Source organism: Entelurus aequoreus, linkage group LG08 (genome assembly GCF_033978785.1).
Source record: "Entelurus aequoreus isolate RoL-2023_Sb linkage group LG08, RoL_Eaeq_v1.1, whole genome shotgun sequence".
Lineage (NCBI taxonomy): Eukaryota > Metazoa > Chordata > Actinopteri > Syngnathiformes > Syngnathidae > Entelurus > Entelurus aequoreus.
This window is the reverse complement of record NC_084738.1, coordinates 18,285,208-18,303,665: the sequence shown is the minus strand read 5'-3', so window position 1 is coordinate 18,303,665 and position 18,458 is coordinate 18,285,208. Positions and strand designations below refer to the sequence as shown.

At 37.0% G+C, this 18,458-nt stretch overlaps 2 protein-coding genes across 2 annotated transcripts; one reads left to right on the top strand and one right to left on the bottom strand.

The window, feature by feature from the left end:
• The first annotated feature begins 3,232 nt into the window (after nucleotides 1-3,232).
• Nucleotides 3,233-11,279, top strand: LOC133655553 (dynein axonemal assembly factor 3-like). The gene is made up of 10 exons (XM_062055809.1): nucleotides 3,233-3,456; nucleotides 4,999-5,099; nucleotides 5,174-5,267; nucleotides 5,336-5,490; nucleotides 5,554-5,736; nucleotides 8,703-8,948; nucleotides 9,014-9,158; nucleotides 9,245-9,359; nucleotides 9,591-9,665; nucleotides 9,763-11,279. The coding sequence occupies exons 1-10, from the start codon at nucleotides 3,375-3,377 to the stop codon at nucleotides 9,908-9,910; spliced, it is 1,344 nt and encodes a 447-aa protein (XP_061911793.1). The 5' UTR covers nucleotides 3,233-3,374; the 3' UTR covers nucleotides 9,911-11,279.
• On the bottom strand, nucleotides 9,979-18,401 carry LOC133655554 (troponin T, slow skeletal muscle-like). Its single transcript, XM_062055810.1, has 13 exons — nucleotides 18,130-18,401; nucleotides 16,108-16,137; nucleotides 16,004-16,017; nucleotides 15,597-15,623; nucleotides 15,507-15,522; nucleotides 13,989-14,049; nucleotides 13,782-13,898; nucleotides 13,629-13,706; nucleotides 13,453-13,566; nucleotides 13,262-13,371; nucleotides 12,935-13,025; nucleotides 10,200-10,240; nucleotides 9,979-10,111 (listed from the first exon to the last, which is right to left on the bottom strand). The coding sequence occupies exons 2-13, from the start codon at nucleotides 16,128-16,130 to the stop codon at nucleotides 10,066-10,068; spliced, it is 738 nt and encodes a 245-aa protein (XP_061911794.1). The 5' UTR covers nucleotides 16,131-16,137; nucleotides 18,130-18,401; the 3' UTR covers nucleotides 9,979-10,065.
• Between the last annotated feature and the right edge of the window lie 57 nt (nucleotides 18,402-18,458).

Sequence of the window (18,458 nt, the reverse complement as noted above, 5' to 3'; positions counted from 1 at the left end):
TTCATTATGTAGTAAGTTAGTATTTACATACGTGTATATAAACTAGGGGCCTGGGAAAAAAATCGATTCGAATTCAAATCGCAATTCTCACGTTGTGCAATTCAGTATCGATTCTCATTTTTCAAAAATTTATTAATTTTTTTTTTTTATTATTTATTTATTAATCAATCCAACAAAACAATACACAGCAATAAGACAGGGACGGCGTGGCGAAGTTGGTAGAGTGGCCGTGCCAGCAATCGGAGGGTTGCTGGTTACTGGGGTTCAATCCCCACCTTCTACCATCCTAGTCACGTCCGTTGTGTCCTTGGGCAAGACACTTCACCCTTGCTCCTGATGGGTGCTGGTTAGCGCCTTGCATGACAACTCCCGCCATCAGTGTGTGAATGTGTGTGTGAATGGGTGAATGTGGAAATACTGTCAAAGCGCTTTGAGTACTTTGAAGGTAGAAAAGCGCTATACAAGTATAACCCATTTATCATTATCATTATGATACCATAACAATGCAATCCAATTCCAAAACCAAACCCGGCCCAGCAACACTCAGAACAGCAATAAACAGAGCAATTGAGGACACACAAACACGACACAGAACAATCCAAAAGTAGTGAAACATATTATCAACAACAGTATCAATATTAGTTACAATTTCAACATAGCAGTGATTAAAGATCCCTCATTGACATTATCATTGGACATTTATTAAAAAATTAATTAAGTAATATAAAAAATGAACAATAGTGTCACAGTGGCTTACACTTGCATCACATCTCATAAGCTTGACAACACACTGTGTCCAATATTTTCACAAAGGTAATATAAGTCATATTTTTGGTTCATTTAAGAGTTGAAATAAATTTACATTATTGCAATCAGTTGATAAAACATTGTCCTTTACAATTATAAAAGCTTTTTACAAAAATCTACTACTCTGTTTGCATGTCAGCAGACTGGGGTAGATCCTGCTGAAATCCTATGTATTGAATGAATAGAGAATCGTTTTGAATCGGAAAAATATCGTTTTTGAATCGAGAATCGCGTTGAATCGAGAAAAAAAAAATCGATTTATAATCGAATCGTGACCCCAAGAATCGATATTGAATCGAATCGTGGGACACCCAAAGATTCGCAGCCCTAATATATACTGTATATGTAATATGTAATATTTATATATACGTATATAATTGTGTGTGTGTGTATATATGTAATGTAATGTAATATATATATATATATATATATATATGAAAATGGATGGATGGATGGATGGATATATATATATATATATATATAATGTGTCATAATTATATCTAAATGTGTGTGTATATGTATGTATATAAATATATATACATCCATCCATTTTCTACCGCTTATTCCCTTCGGGGTCGCGGGGGGCGCTGGAGCCTATCTCAGCTACAATCGGGCGGAAGGCGGGGTACACCCTGGACAAGTCGCCATCTCATCACAGGGCCAACACAGATAGACAGACAACATTCACATTCACACACTAGGGCCAATTTAGTGTTGCCAATCAACCTATCCCCAGATGCATGTCTTTGGAGGTGGGAGGAAGCCGGAGTACCCGGAGGGAACCCACGCAGTCACGGGGAGGACATGCAAACTCCACACAGAAAGATCCCGAGCCCGGGATTGAACTCAGGACTACTCAGGACCTTCGTATTGTGAGGCAGACGTATATAAATATACACACATATATATACTGTACGTATACAGTATGTACATACACACACACACACACACAAATATACATACATACATACATACATATATATATATATATATATATATATATATATATATATATATATATATATATATATATATATATATGTATACATATAAATATGATATATAAGTATACATATATATACATATATATATATATATATATATATGTATACATATATATATGATATATAAGTATACATATACATATATATATATATATATATATATATATATATATATATATACATATATATATATATATATATATATATATATATATATATATATATACATACATATATGTACATAATATATATAAACATATATGTATATATACACATATGCATATATGTATATAAGAGGTGGGGGAAATAATCGATTTTTAGATGCATTGAAATTTAGACATGAACGATTATAAAATCGATTAATAAACGTCAATCGATAATCGATTTATTTATTGTAAATAAAGTGATGCAGATAGTTCTAAAATTTGGCTTACTGCAGAGAGCCAACTCACCGAGACATCCGACCAGCTCCTTTATTTTAGGGAACTTATGTTCCAGTTTTGCTCACATTTCCACAATTTAATACAGTAAATGTAATGGGAATTAATCTAACTCATTCTTATTACAAATGCACTGTTTTTTTTTTAAAGCTGCAAGTGATACACGCTTATTTAATGAAACGAAAACAATTGTAAAACTGCATCGATATATATTAATTAAAGATGCATCAATAATCCATTTTTTTTTTCAAATCGTAGCTCCTGAATCGTGAGGTACCCAAAGATTCCCACCTCTAATGTGTATACATATACACACACGTATGTAAACATATTTATATATATATTTTTTGTATGTATATTATATATATATATATATATATATATATATATATATATATATATATATATATATATATATATATATATATATATATATATATATATATATACAGTATATGGGGTATTCCGCCCGATTGTAGCTGAGATAGGCACTAGCACCCCCTGCGACCCCGAAGGGAATAAGCGGTAGTAAATGGATGGATGGATGGATATATATATTTATATATATATATATATTTATATATATATATATATATATATATATATATATATATATATATATATATTTATATATATATATATATATATATATATATATATATATATATATATATATATATATATATATATATATATATATATATATATATATATATATATATATACAGAGTATATTTACATATACACACACACACTTTAGGTTATGCGTAATGTTTTCTGGATGCCAAAAAAATAAAAATATATATTATTCGCTTTTTAAATCATTAACACGTGCATCAAAGCGTGTGAAGAGCGGTCATTTATATGTATATGCTTGAATATGTATTTTAACGGTGAACATAAAAACATTTGCTTACTGCAACGTCGTCATCAATGTGTTTACTTCTGGGTTCTCTCCCTGCCACAAGAGGGCGACACGCGGTTGCTTAGCAACGACAGACAAACTCAAGTTGTTCCATCTTGTCGACTACACATTTCGTTTTTTTAGTGTTTGTTGCTCCCACGGAACTTCTAGTAACACTTACGTCGAGTTGGAATCGAGCGTAAGCCCCCACAAGACAGAATGAGCGCCGGGCGGCCATCAGAAGGAGCAGGCTGCGTCACTTGGTGGGGCTTCAGTCCTGCTCGAGACCTCGTCAATACAGGTGGTTAAAGCTTTTACTGTTTTTGGTGAATCTTCTAAGATACATTTTATATACATACATATATATATATATACTTTGTTACAATGTATATAAGTGAAGTAGCATTTTATAACAATTTAACAAGGATAAATTACTTACCGTTCAATGGACCCTTAAAAACAGCAACAAATAGTTTGGGATTAACTCTCGCGAGAATTTCATGATCGATTAAAAAATAAAAATGTAAAAGCCCGGTCTAATAAATGCATTTCAATTGGTGCAATAATTAATCAATATAAAACTGGATACAAGTAGAAAAAAATAAAATAGAATAAATATTGATTGTCCACCGGGGTAGAAATTTGTCTTTGGCTCACCAACACGAGACAGACAGCACTAAAACAACCATTGTCAGTAACAATAGGAATTTATCAAATTAAAAGTATCACTTTGTCGAATTATAAATAGCAATGGCGTTTGGTATAAAATATGATTTATTTGCAATTACAGCGAATTGTATACCTATCAATCAAAAGTGGACTTCTATTTTTGTACCTAATGAGTGGCTGCTGGTGAGTGCATGAAAATAATATTTTAGAAAAGCTAAATCATTAATAAAACTAATAATCAGGGTGATATTTTACGAAATTAAAAAACAAAATACAAGATGAATTAAAAAATGTTTTTATTAAAATGTATAAGCGGTAGAAAATGGATGGATGGATGGATGAACAAAATTCAAAATATGAAAAACGATTCGGTGACTATGATATTTGAAAAAAAATGAAGTTGTGTTCTCCTTAGAACAAAAATAATTGGACCAGTTTCCTAACGAAAACCAAAATCCCACTTTTGGAAAATCTTTCATAGTTTTACTTCTAGAACAGTGGTTCTTAACCTGGGTTCGATCGAACCCTAGGGGTTCGGTGAGTCGGCCTCAGGGGTTCGGCGGAGGTCAAAACACACCCGACTCATCGTGTAAATACAAACTTCTCCCTATCGGCGTATTACGGATACGGCAACAGCTGACTGGTTTGCAGGTGTGTAATTTGTTGTGAGTTTATGCACTGTGTTGGTTTTGTTGTTTGAACAAGGTGATGTTCATGCACGGTTCATTTTATGCACCAGTAAAAAAAAACATGGCAACACTTTAGTATGGGGAACATATTCACCATTAATTAGTTGCTTATTAACATGCAAATTAGTAACATATTGGCTCTTAACTAGTCATTAAGTACTTATTATAGCCTTTTTCGGCATGGCCTTATTATAACCCTAACCCTGGCCCTAACCCTACCCAAATAACTCTAAATTAAGTCTTTGTTATTTAGAATATGTTCCTCATACTAAAATGTTACCAAAAACATATAACTTTTACTTGAATTTAAAAAAACTAAACATTTTATTTTTCACTAAAAAGGGTTCGGTGAATGCGCATATGAAACTGGTGGGGTTCGGTACCTCCAACAAGGTTAAGAACCACTGTTCTAGAATGAGTACTGGCCAGGTGTCCCAACACTTTTGTCCATATAACAAACATTCTCTACCTGTCTTCGGGTCCAGTGAGACGTGACCGGGAAGTCAACCTTTTACTGGTTGGAAGTGGAGATCCGAGACATATTCTGAAGTCTGTGGCTGGTCTGAGGGAGGAGGACGTCCTTAATGTGAGACTCCAGTGTGTGAGCCGTCTAAAAGAGGAACAACACAGTGACGCAAACGTATTTGTGCTTGATTGCAGGTATGGCTGCTTGAAAGCAGCATGGAGGTGGTGGCCAGACAGATGCTGCTGCTCTACATTGCACTGACTCCCCAGGAAATGATGGGACTTAACGGTATAGGCGTGATTTGCACCCTGAGTTAAGTCAAATGGCAGTTTCATGTGAGTATTTTCCACTTTTAGAGAAGACAGAGGTGTTTTTGGAGTTGTTTGGCAACAGCGTGATCCGCAGTCAGACGGAGGACACCTTGAAACGTGCGGCGTCGCAGCTGTCGCTCCATATCAACGACACCATGGAGTCAGACATGCATCCTTGCTTGGACGCATCCCTCCTCAAGGTGCTCTCGTCAGCCTCTTTGAACGGTTTTGCAAGTTACACACTCTTGTACAAATGTGTTTAGTTCAGGGAGCGGGATGAGCTGGTGAGGATTTTTAAATCGTGGGTGCAGCCTTCTACGTCGTCTGCCCCTATCTCCATCACCAAAGCCTGGGATTATAGAGTGAGGCAGCACCTTGGGACACGCTACGACTCCAAAAGGGGCTGCTTCGACTGGGACCTCACGATGAAGCTACACGAGAAAGGGGTACTGCATATTTTAACTCTTTATTTTCAGTTATAGAATTCATTGTTCCAAATGGGGTCTACTCTTCTGGCTGTGCAAGGTCAAATGTCACTGACCAATTAAGAATGTGTCCTAGGATTTGTATCCTTGGCATGTGAGTCTCATTATTGTCTCTAAGGGTAGTGTTGGTTAAACTCAGAGGCTGAAACCTGGGGTATAAACAACATGTACGCTCCTGATTGGAAATATATAAAAACTTGGTCCTTAGATCAATTGGGGAGCTCCACAAACCACGTTAAACCCAGATTCCGATCTAACAAAGGTCTTAACTCATTCTCCTTCTATGCCACATCCATATGGAATGCACTCCCAACAGGTGTAAAAGAAAGTGCATCTCTATCCTCCTTCAAAACCGCACTAAAAGAACACCTCCAGGCAACTACAACCCTACACTAAAACCCTCCTTCCACCATATCCCACCTCCCCGGATTGTAAATAATCAAATGTATATACTTGTTCTTGTGCTTTCTGAGCTCACTATGTTCACTGCTCGCTGTACATATCCTACGAAGTCAGACCTACACTGTTTCAATGTCCATTTCTCAGATTATATAATTGTTGATGACTGAAGTGCTGATAGCAACCAAACCTAACCCCACCTCCGCCCCAACCCCCTCCACGGATTGTAAATAATTCAATGTATATACTCTGATGATTAACTTGTGTGATGACTGTATTATGCTGATAGTATATATATGTACCATGAATTGATTAACGTGGACCCCGACTTAAACAAGTTGAAAAACTTATTTGGGTGTTACCATTTAGTGGTCAATTGTACGGAATATGTACTGTACTGTGCAATCTACTAATAAAAGTTTCAATCAATCAATCAATTTTGGGGGGTCTAACGGAAAATGTCACCTGAAAACCTTGTTACTCTTTATGATATTATCTATTTTGTCTACTTAACACACTTAAAAACAATGTGGGCCAATATATGCTGAGCAATGCAATACATTTAAAGAAAACAACATCTACATCTGAGTGTTGTGTAACAGGTGACAAAGAAAATATTAATCACAGGGGTACCTCAATTTTACAGTGTTTTGAAATAAGAGCTCTCTCTTGGCTAATCGTTATGCTTGAAAGCACAAATGTGAGTAACAAGCATCCCCGCCACTGGTTGAGGTAGCAAATGTCACTGCAAACCCCGTGAGATCCGACCAAAACGTCACGGCCCGTATTCTTAAAGATCCTGAGGATGCTCGCAGAGCGTTACCTAACTTAACCTATAAGTTCCTAGCAAGGAGTCTTAGCTTCGGAGTGATTCCAGAACATTCTCAGAGAACTCTGACCCAGGAATGGACAGAAACTCCGAGCTTAGTGAGGTGTGGTTGACCCCGTTGCTAGGTATGAGTCATCATTTCAAAAGCTGTGATTGGTAGATTCTAAAAGCTTGATTAAAACAAATATATACTTTTGTTAATGGGCAAAAGATGGACACTCAAATCGATACACTTAATCACGGGATCTAATCTTACGAAGACTGTGTAATTGTAAATGATATTTCACATAAAATAAAATATCCGGTAAATATATATTTAGCTGTACTTTAAATGATCCTACAAATTCTGTGAAAAAGTAGGCCCACTTACGTGTACAGTATTCACTATTCAAAGAATGACAGTTATATATTTTTTTGCTCAATAATTGACATGCTGGTCATTTTTGCACTTTCAACATTTCAACTCAATTTGGTATATACAAGGGTAAAATGGCTAGGCTTTCATCTATGTGATTGCTGACCGCCCAATAAGAAGCAGTGTTGGTTTACTTTTATTTTGGGTGGAGAAGTCAGTGCATTGCTAATGAGATCAACCACAAACATGATTCTGCATTCACTGTCATCCATTGTTTGGAGAATATATCTCCTGCCTCTTCCGTTCATTGAACGACTGTAGTTGTTGGTAGTGCATTCTATTGCAGTGTTTCTTAACCATTGTTGGCCCCGAGAGGGCCGTCAAAAAATATCTGTTTCTCAGCTTTGGTCCGTATGGGCCGCAGTGGTACTCAGTTGTAGTGCACTTTTCACGTTTCTAAAGCGCAAACATTATGACTAAAATGGTGAAGCTGTTATTTCATATGCATTTTAATTTTGTTCAGTTTATTTCAAAAAATATATCATGATTATTACTATTTGTTATTAATGTAGTTAGAATTTATTTTAGCACAAGTTTGTAAATTGCAAGGAATGATTGCAATAAACTTTAATAAAAAAAGTGTTTGAGTTCATATGTTTATTTAAGAAACATATATATAATTTATTCTTTATTTAGTTAGAATATTATTTTAGCACTGTGTAATTTTATGTAAATTTATTTTTCATCAATTTTTATGAAACCCGTCTTTTGCAGGATATTTCATTCGTATTTATTTTTGTAATTAGCCTGACCTAAGCCTTGATAATAAACTTTGTGATTAACACATGGTTTCATAACATTTGACAAGGTTCTAAACTATAATTAGGTTAGATATAATTATTGAATACGATTAAAATCAAGAGTAAGCTTACTAATTCAGTGTTAACACTTGAGTTGGGCCCCGAGGTCAAAAGGTTAAGAACCCCTAGCCTATTGTATTGTTTTTATCCATTATTTCTTATTTAGAAGTTTGTTTTCTTTTTAGAAGGCATGTTACATGTTAAAAGTGTGGATTTTTTTTTTGGGGGGGGGGGGGGGGGCTGGTGGGAAAACACCAATAAATGATGTACATTTATTTCAATGGAAGACATTGATTTTAGATACGAGTGTTTTGAGTTAAAAGCTCCGCCACAGAACTAATTAAGCTTGTGAGTTTAGGTACTGTAGTGTAATATCTTGTTCAAACATGCAATAATTAAACATTTTTATCCAACTTTATAATGCTCCAAACACACACTCTGGACACCCCGTTTGTGACACTATGTCCCGATGATGTGACCACAGTGTAGTGTCATCAACAAGCAGCAGTACATGCGGTGGAGAGATTGCGGCCAGGCCTTTGAACTAAGAGAGGGGGTCTACCAAATAACCAACCCGAGCCTGCTGTCTCTGCGTGTCTTCAACCAAAGAGTCGACCGAGTGGCCCTGAGAGGCTACTGGGGAGACATTGTGTCCAGTCCGTATATCTCCTTTGGCATTGAAACTGAAGACAAAAACTTGCTGAAAACGCAGAACGGGCAGCACATGAAGGTAAAAAAAAAGGTCTTAAGCATCATTCCATACCCATGTTACATTCTTTTCTCTTGTATCCGCAGACAGCCCAGGACATCTCCTTTGCAAATGTGCAAAAATTGCTGCAATCTTTGTCCAGAAGACTGGAAGGTCCTCAGATTCCTCAGTCAAGCGCAAAGGAGGAACAAGCACACACAACTAGTGACCATAAACTTGTCACCATCAATGGTATACAATCTCAGGCATGATGACAACAAGCACTTCAGGCCTGTTTACCGTAGTCAGTGTGGTTTATCATGTGTTGTTTTTTTTAGACCTGATGCATCTCAATCGCGTCTCTGTCAACTTCCTGCCTTTGGATTCCCTTGAGAAGATGCCCGACAAAGGGAAATACGCCCATTTCTTCAATATAGTCTACTTTTCCACCAGGTGACAAATACACACTCGCCTACACTATTCAATACCACTGAAAACTACATCAATAAGAGTATTTTCGCATTGTTTTCTTTAAAAAGAAGATTTTTTTAGTACAGGACTTGTATCCGGTACCCAATGAAATAGCCCGTGAGCATGTTATCTACTATAATTGTGCATCCCAACATTTGAATCACAGTGCTGCAGTATGCTGCTGACTATGCTGTTTCTGTGCCCTTTTGAAAGCTCCGCGCACCATTTGAGCGCAAAAATCAAGCAGATTGCAGCACCAGACGCTGTGCTTGTTGTGGAGTTGGCCAAGTAAGGTTTAATTCCCACCCCGCTCCCAATAGCTTGTTACCATGGTGACAACACACAAAAAATGATTATTTTTACATGTGTTGCTTTTGAACCTCAGGTATATTTTGGACCTGAACAAAGAGCAAGAAGCAGGCTTTGCCGAGCGAGTGTCCAGCATGTGTACGGATGCTGGATTCCAACTGTGTCGTGAGGCAACTAGTGATGATGTCCATGCTGTCTTCATCCCACAGAAAGACATTGCATAGGAGATTAGAGATGTGTGTTTACCTGCACCCTTCTGTCAAATACTATTTCACACCACAAGCGAGGAATACAACCGTGTAACTGCATGCCACACAGTCATTTATTCATGTCATTTGGTACAACACTGCGTAGACCTTGCCTTCATTAGGGTGTGGACTCACTTCCAGCGTCCTCCAACCTTCCCTTTACCGTGCACCTTTTTGCTTTGGGACAAGAGAACATCTTTGAGCGTACAGTGCATGTGTGTGTGTGTGGGCCTTTCACTGGAGTACCACATGAAGATGGACTCACAACTTTTGAGCGTGGTGGATTCTGTTCAGGAGGACGTTGATCTGGAAAAGAGCAGAAGATACGTAAGAGCATCCAACAAAAGATTTTGTTAAAGTCTCTAAAGCAGAGGTGGGCAAATATTTTGAATCGGGGCCACATTGAGAGAAAAAATGTGTGAAGTGAATTATATTTATATAGCGCTTTTTCTCTAGTGACTCAAAGCGCTTTTACATAGTGAAACCCAATATCTAAGTTACATTTAAACCAGTGTGGGTGGCACTGGGAGCAGGTGGGTAAAGTATCTTGCCCAAGGACACAACGGCAGTGACTAGGATGGCGGAAGCGGGGATCCAACCTGGAACCCTCACGTTGCTGGCACGGCCACTCTACCAACCGGGCTGTACCGCCCCAGTATAGTTTGACCCCCTGCGTCTGGGGGGGCCAATGTGTATGTGTGTATAAATGATACCAAAGTCACAATCTCCGATAGAATTCTAAAAAAGTTATGACAGACCACCTCAAAAAAAATGAATGGATTTTTACAGTTTTTTTTACTGAATGGGACACCCAAAATGTACATTAAAATAAAGAAAGTTGGATTTACAATATTAACTACGAATAATAAAACACTAAATATTAACAACAAATGAACATCGCTCCTCTTTTACTTCTCAGACCAGTTCCTCGATAGTTGTGTATCTTCTACAATCAAGCAAAACACAACAAAAATGTAACAAACAGCAACATATGAATGCAAAGGGTAATAAACACCTACAATATGATAAATCATCACTTTTATGCAGAAATTTGTTGTAAAAATTAGCTTCCGCATCTGTTCCTGACACATGCGTTTTGGGCTGGCTGCTCTGAAAACAAACCCCGCCCACTCGGCTTTGTTCCTCGTCTGAGCTGCTGTGACGTACATTACCGTATAACACTCAAAAGCGCAGATTTCAACCATTGAAATACTTTCTATAGTTCAAGACTTACGGTAATTTAAAAAACAGCACATCACATCATAATGGCGGCTACAGTTTTGATGTTAAAGGTCTAAAAAAAGTTATGTAGAACGTCCGGCGGGCCGGATTGAAAATCCTAATGGGCCGCGGGCCGTATTTTGCCCAGGGCTGCACTAAAAGGACTATTCATGAGCCGCAGCTCCCCAGTGTTAGTAGCAATTACTTTTTTACCTGGTTAAATAAAGAAATTCTGACCGAGATGCACAGGCACGTTAGTTCCATTTTATAGTTACAGAATGAATCGCGTCCTCAAAAAATCAAACATTTATAAGTGAGATTTTTATTCATTTAAATAAACAATGTTAATACATTTTAAGATCTTTCATAGTCATATTTAAGACTTAAGGTTTTAAGGCCTTAAATTCAAATTATTGGATTTTATCATGACCTCTATGGAAAGTCAAATTCAAGGACCCAGATTTCCCTCGCCTGGACGCGGGTTACCAAGGTCCCCATCTGGAGTCAGGCCCAGAGGTGGGGCTTGATGGCGAGCGCCTGGTAGCCTCACTGAAAGGAAGGAGCCTGAGCTGGTGCACGAGGTGGAGAAGTTCCGGCTAGATCTAGTCAGACTCACTTGTTGCTCATCCGCAACAAGAGTCTTGTACAAAAGGTAAAAGTGATATACGATGTTCATTAAAACGTATTTTGCATTTTGTTTTCTACATGTAAAACAATGATTATATTTGATAAAATGTGTTTTGTGTTAATATGTTTGAGTGTCTGGACCAGAAGAATTTAATATAAATCAAAAGTCTGCAGGGGGGTTGTGAAATTTTTTGTCGATAAGTATTTTTTTTCTTTCACAAATTGAAATGTCTTTGTATACACATTAGCATTGATCATTGATTCAACACAATGACAACGGAGTGAACATACATGGACTCGAGTAGTAGCTGTGTGTGAATGAGGCACACAGCTGCATTAACCTTTTCAAGCCAAATAGTTCAGGAATTTTTCTCCAAAGGGCAGCTACACCCAATAATATTGCAGTAACGCCTCTTTTTAGTTAACTTTACAGGCTTTATTATGCCTTCCATGCAGCAGTGTGCCATGGAAGTGAGAATGAACATCACAAAAAGCTCAGTGGAGGATAAACAACCACACACATTTGTTCCCTAATTCATGACGATCGCGACCGTGATTAAAGATAAAAGAAATGTTTATGAAATCTAGGGTGGTCATTGACACTGTGCCATTACAAAAACCTGCAGGGGAAGAGGAGGTTATCCTTCTTGTCTAGCCTGGGACAATATTTAAAAAAGGTCGAAATGCCTGAAAGACAACAACAGTCTGTTTTTATTATGGTTTCATTCGTTTCTTGTTTTTAATCTTATTGGTTTTTTTTGTCGTTTGTCTGTACAGTATGGGTGAATTAGGAGATAATTTATTAATATTTCAGGTAGAGGTATTTTAAAGTATTGCACAATAAAAAGGCACCAATAGGACCAGTTTAATTCAAAACACAAATGTACACAAAATATATTTAATTTACTGTAAATAGTTGTTTGTGGGTCTTTGGCCAGGAAAATGTTGAAAAGCCCTGAATTGAATGATTTCTTGTGGAAATAAAATATTTTGTTGTTCAAGCTGGTTGTTGTCAGACATTTTGAAACACATTCCAAAAATTGAGTCATAAAATAATTAAATGGGAGGTGTGTACTCACTTTTTTGAGATACTACATACAGTACATGAATAAGAAATGACATTAGGTCAAAAGTGGTCTCTGAAGGGATTACCTCATACTTCTGCCTCTTCATCTTCTCGGACAGTTCAAATTTCTCAGACTCCAGCTGGTAGATCCACTCCCACATCTCCCCGGCTCTCTTTCTAAACAGAAGAGATGCATTTGTCATGGACCTAACCCACATACACCTGCCCCATCTGACAGATATATATCATGTGTTTCTTATGAAGTTTTTGAGTAACTGAATGGACAAAACTATTGGGACGCCTGGCTAATACACTTACAGTAGTGGGAATTTGGAAAAACTAATGAAGCGGAGTGTCTCAAAACTTTTAATAAGAAGACAGAGTTAGTGATGGGTGATATGATTGAAAGTGACCTCAAGCCGTCTTCCCGTAGATTGTCGATACCAAGCGGCATCTTCCTCTCAGCTAGTGTTTTCTTCTTGATCTCCCTGGCAGTTTGCTTCTTGCCCCTCCTCTGTTCTACCTGCAGCCATCACACAAGTGTACACATTACATACAGCCAAATGGACATTCAGGAGTACTATTATTACTAAATACTACTGACCTTAGCCAAGAATCCTCCAAAGTGAGCCCCCATGTTGGAGAGCACCATCTTCTTTTTGGCGTCGTCCTCTGCCCTCTTCTTGGCCTCCTCCTCCTCCTTCCTCTGCCTTTCCTCCTGCAGACGTCATTGTGAAAATGTGGTCCAGGCAACATGTCAAAGTCATCGCTGTTAATCACCGCGATCCTTGTCTGTCTGAACCGCTCCTTTTCCGCTCTCACACGCTGCTGCTCGGCTCTTTCCGCTCGGCGACTCTCCTGAGGAAAACTGATGAGCGATTCATCCTCCATCGTCCACACATATTTCATCAACTATGTAGGAAAAATTATTACAATTCTGTCTTTGAGCCCGATCAACTCCTCCTCCTCTTTCTTCCTCTGCTCAAAGTGGACGTCAATCAGGGTTTGGAGCTCCAGAAGATCTTTCTCCATCCTCTTCCTGTGGATATCCTGTCAAGAAAAAACAACGAAGACAACAAATCAACCTATTCCTTAATCAATAATATTTTTGTGTGCGTATAATAAAAATAGGGAACATACATCAAAATCAACCCTCTCTCCCTCAGGGATCTTCGGGGCAGCGATCTGTGTGACCACCGGCCTGTCAAATAACATAACTCATCAGGTTGATACTTACACTTGGAGAGGTTTAAGACAATGATAATATTTATTCTAATTACTGTATACATTCATACTTTTAAAATATGTTAATATGTCAATATTAGTAACTTAAATTAACAATGTTATTTTTACACAGGCATTATCTTGGGTTCAACACCCCATTGAGGAGTGGCGCGGGGAGACGTCCCCGCCTAGCCACTGCCCCCCCCCCACCGCGAGGTGTCCTGGCTTGGGGGCAAAACATCAGTGAACGGTGGCACCAGCTGACGACCCTGCAGCTTACCTCAAAGTGCACTGGAGGAGGTGCGACAGGCAGAGATGCCAAGAAGTTAGGTCTGTACTTATCAACAGAATTAAATTAATTGATTGATTTTTAACATGTAAAGCGACTTTGGGTACTTAGAAAAGCGCTATATAAATTCCAGGTATTATTTACGTGGAGCCCGACTTAAACAAGTTGAAAAACTTATTCGGGTGTTACCATTTAGTGGTCAATTGTACGGAATATGTACTGAACTGTGCAATCTACTATTAAAAGTTTCAATCAATCAATCAATCAAAAGAATATAATTATGAACAAGAACATGAATTTCATATTCATAGTTGTTTCTCATATTTTGGTTTCCCTATTTGATTACAAAAACAACTATTAATTCGAATTCAATTATGCTAAACTTTTTAAGATGTAAAAAAGGCACAGTAATTATATTTATTATATTATCAAACGTTTCCGAATATGTATTATTCTGACATCTACATTGGCTATTTAAAAATGCTGTAAAAACATAAAAATTATTTAGTGTTAATACCAATACAAATGAATTATATTTCTAATGTATATATTTTTTCGTTATTTAGTAAAATAAAAACTTTAAATACAATTTTTGTGTACTATTTGAGGTGAAAAAAATATTCCATAATTTTATAACTGTACACTAATTATGAGCTGTTTTTTAAAAATATAGCATATTTATACCTGCATTTGCCAGTGTTGTTTAAATTAAGTTTAACACGTTGTTTAGCTAATTTAATACTACAATATCGATTTTGTAAAAATGAAATGTGTAAATAAATATGTAAAAAAAATATATATACCAACTTTATAATAAAGCTGTTCCTCAGTATATAACATCTGCTAGGAGCTGTTTAAATTAAATACAATTCACTATTAACAATATTTTTTGATTAAAATAATATAATTAAGCTTGCTTAATTTTTTCCCCCTCCTGAATAATTAAAAAAGAAAGCCAAAAATGAAGTCTAAGTATTATGCTGTGCTCATTTACTGCAAATTTGACCACAATAATATAGATAAGTCATTTGTATTATTAATAAAATTGTAGCTTGTCAATCTTTGTAAAGACAGACTCTTTGCTGTCCGATGATATTATAGGCTGTTAATAGTAATAAATTGTGATGCGCAATAGGTGTACTCACTTGTGTTTGGGCCGTTCTCCTTCAGAAGAAGAGGATGAGTCAGTATAATTTTCACAGATAAAATAAGTTATGTTGTGTTTAGATGCTGACCTCCTTCTCCTTGTTCCTCATCTTCGTCTGAAGAGTGAAAAAAAGTTCATGTTAAAGTTAAAGTACCACTGATAGTGACACACACTAGGTGTGGTGAAATGACTTTCTGCATTTGACCCATCCCCTTGTTCCACACCCTGGGAGGTGAGGGGAGCAGTGAGCAGCAGCGGTGGCCGCGCTCAGGAATCATTTTGGTGATTTAACCCCCAATTCCAACCCTTGATGCTGAGTGCCAAGCAGGGAGGTAATGGGTCCCATTTGTATAGTCTTTGGTATGACTCGGCCAGGGTTTGAACTCACAAGCTTCTAGTCTCAGGGTGGACACTCTAATCACAAGGCCACTTGCACAAAAAGTGACAGTGATCCCGAATGAACAGCACAAATTGATTCAAAGTGAAGTTCCTTACCCTCCTGGTGAATTCTGGAAAAGGAAAGAATTGGAAGAAAATGTAGCAATTGTGTGTTTAAAAGTGGAACAGTGAATTATTAGAATGGATAATAACTTACTCACCCCTGGTCTTCCAAATCTGACATTGTGACACTAAAACAGCAAAAAAGTAGGCATGAAATAGTGTTGGAAAATAGAAACAAATGCAGATATTTTGTTGAAAGACAACAGATTCAAACAAAGACCATTTGTTGTTAATGATCTTGGAATAGAAGAGGTTGCAGTTGAGTCATGTCACCCTGGATAAGAGCGAGGTATTACGCGGCCAATCATTCTTCTGTTTAATTTGATTTACTCCAAAGGACGTGGGATGGAGAGCTTAAAGCATTTGGGTTGCAGCTATTAACACCAGCCAGCTCTCTTATTGCCATCTAATCTACATGCATTTGGGTCCACTTGAGGGGCATCGCTCAGATACACAACACACGGTTATGCACAACTCTAAGCACACCTGAGCAGTGTAATGAGGTCCAATCCAAAAATATGCCCTCTGATAAAGGTCAGTTTTCTGTTAAAGGTATGCATTTATCCTTTTTGATTAAGGAACTATATTTAGTGACAGAAATGTAAAAAAAGAAAATACAATTTATTAAAATAAATTACTTAATTTAAATTTAAAAAAATCTCTGTAGATTGTCATTATTATGGTGAATAAATTAATTTCATTATTATTTTTAAATAAATTATTTTTAATGGCTAATTCAATTTTTTTTTTTTTAGTATTGTATTGCAATAATTTACCTGTAAAACATTTTTTAAAGCACTAGCATCAAATTCAAGGCCTGGGGGACAGATTCAGCACGCCACATAATTTCTTGTGGCCCGTAAGTCTTCAGAAAAACTTCAGAAAAACTAATGTGCGTCAATAAAGTACTTTATCCTTCTTATTCTTTCTATCATTCTTTCAGTTGTAACAGAAACATTTATTGCACTGCATGTCTTTTAAACTTAAATAATATCTGATCATGCAAAAAACATACAATATATTCAAAATATTTTTTTTTTTAATAAAAATATCCACGTCATCCTGACTTAGTTTCAAAGTAAATTGTTTCGTCAATTGGTACATACTTTTTTTAAATAATCAAATACATAGGGAATTGTGTAATAATATCATGTGGCGACAAGCGGTAGAAAATGGATGGATTATACATTAAACTCTATGTATATAAATACACTGTTACAAGTGGCCCTAACTGCTTGTGGCCGTAAACTAAAACAAGTTTGACACCCCTGACTTATAGCATGATATGACACAATGTACAACTGATTTGCAGATAGTAATATACACAATCATTCTTTGGGGAAAAAAGGGAAATAATATACTGTGCTATTTTTTGGTATCACATTTGTGAAAATTACAAATATGATGTTATCTCACTTTAGCACAACAACTATAGCAATATACTACAATAATTTCCAATACAAGGTTAACGTTTGACATTGTAATGACTCGCAATTGTGAACTACATCGTACACGTTTTGGTGACGTTAGTTCAATTAAAAGGGTACAAATACTGTCATCTGCAGAAAATAGGGACAGTGCTCATTGTGACGTATTATTGTCCTGATTTACTTAATGCTTTGAAAACAGATGTTGATAGTAGTGGAAAATAAATAGGGACTTTGGTGCCTTAAGATTATGGATGAAGGATGTCATAATTCCATTGGCCAACTCTGATGCATAATCAGTGCATGTCAGCATGAATAAACACAAGATAAACAGACGAGGGATTTGGCAGGGGAATTAATTTACATGTTAGGTGTTTGTGATATAGATAGTATTATAGGTCTTTATGATGGCACATTCCTCTTAAGATAATTTAACCTTTATCAGGGAAAGTGTGAGCAAACAGGGGTCAAGCATTAACACATCCATGAGAGGCCTTTACTGATCCAAGCAAACACTCCTATTTGCTGTTTTTGATGTGACAGGCGGTAGAAAATGGATGGATTCAACTGAAGAATAGGAAGCTAACCATGGTAAGCATTGCAACCGTGAATGGAGATTTTAACAAAGTGAGGCAGAAAATGGTAAAAAGTCCTACATAATAGTGGATAAAGGCAAGAGAATATTGTACATACCAGTTATCCGGAGGGATGACGACGCATAATGTGCAGTCTGGCTGAGGTACAGCTCTCTTATAAAAGGATCCGGCGATGGGATGACAAGAAGGGGTCGTGGAATAAAAATGAGCATGTGGATTATTGGCGGCTTTTGGGAGCTGAAGCCCCAAACCCCCCCACCAGAGTCTGGCAGAGCGGCTCACGCACCAGGATGGGCCTCGATACTGAGCTCACAGCTGAAATAAGAAGACAAAAAAAGAAAAAAGACAGGTGGCGACAACTCAGAACAAATGAACCCCCCCCCCCCCCCCCCCCACACACACACACACACAATCCCAATAAGCACT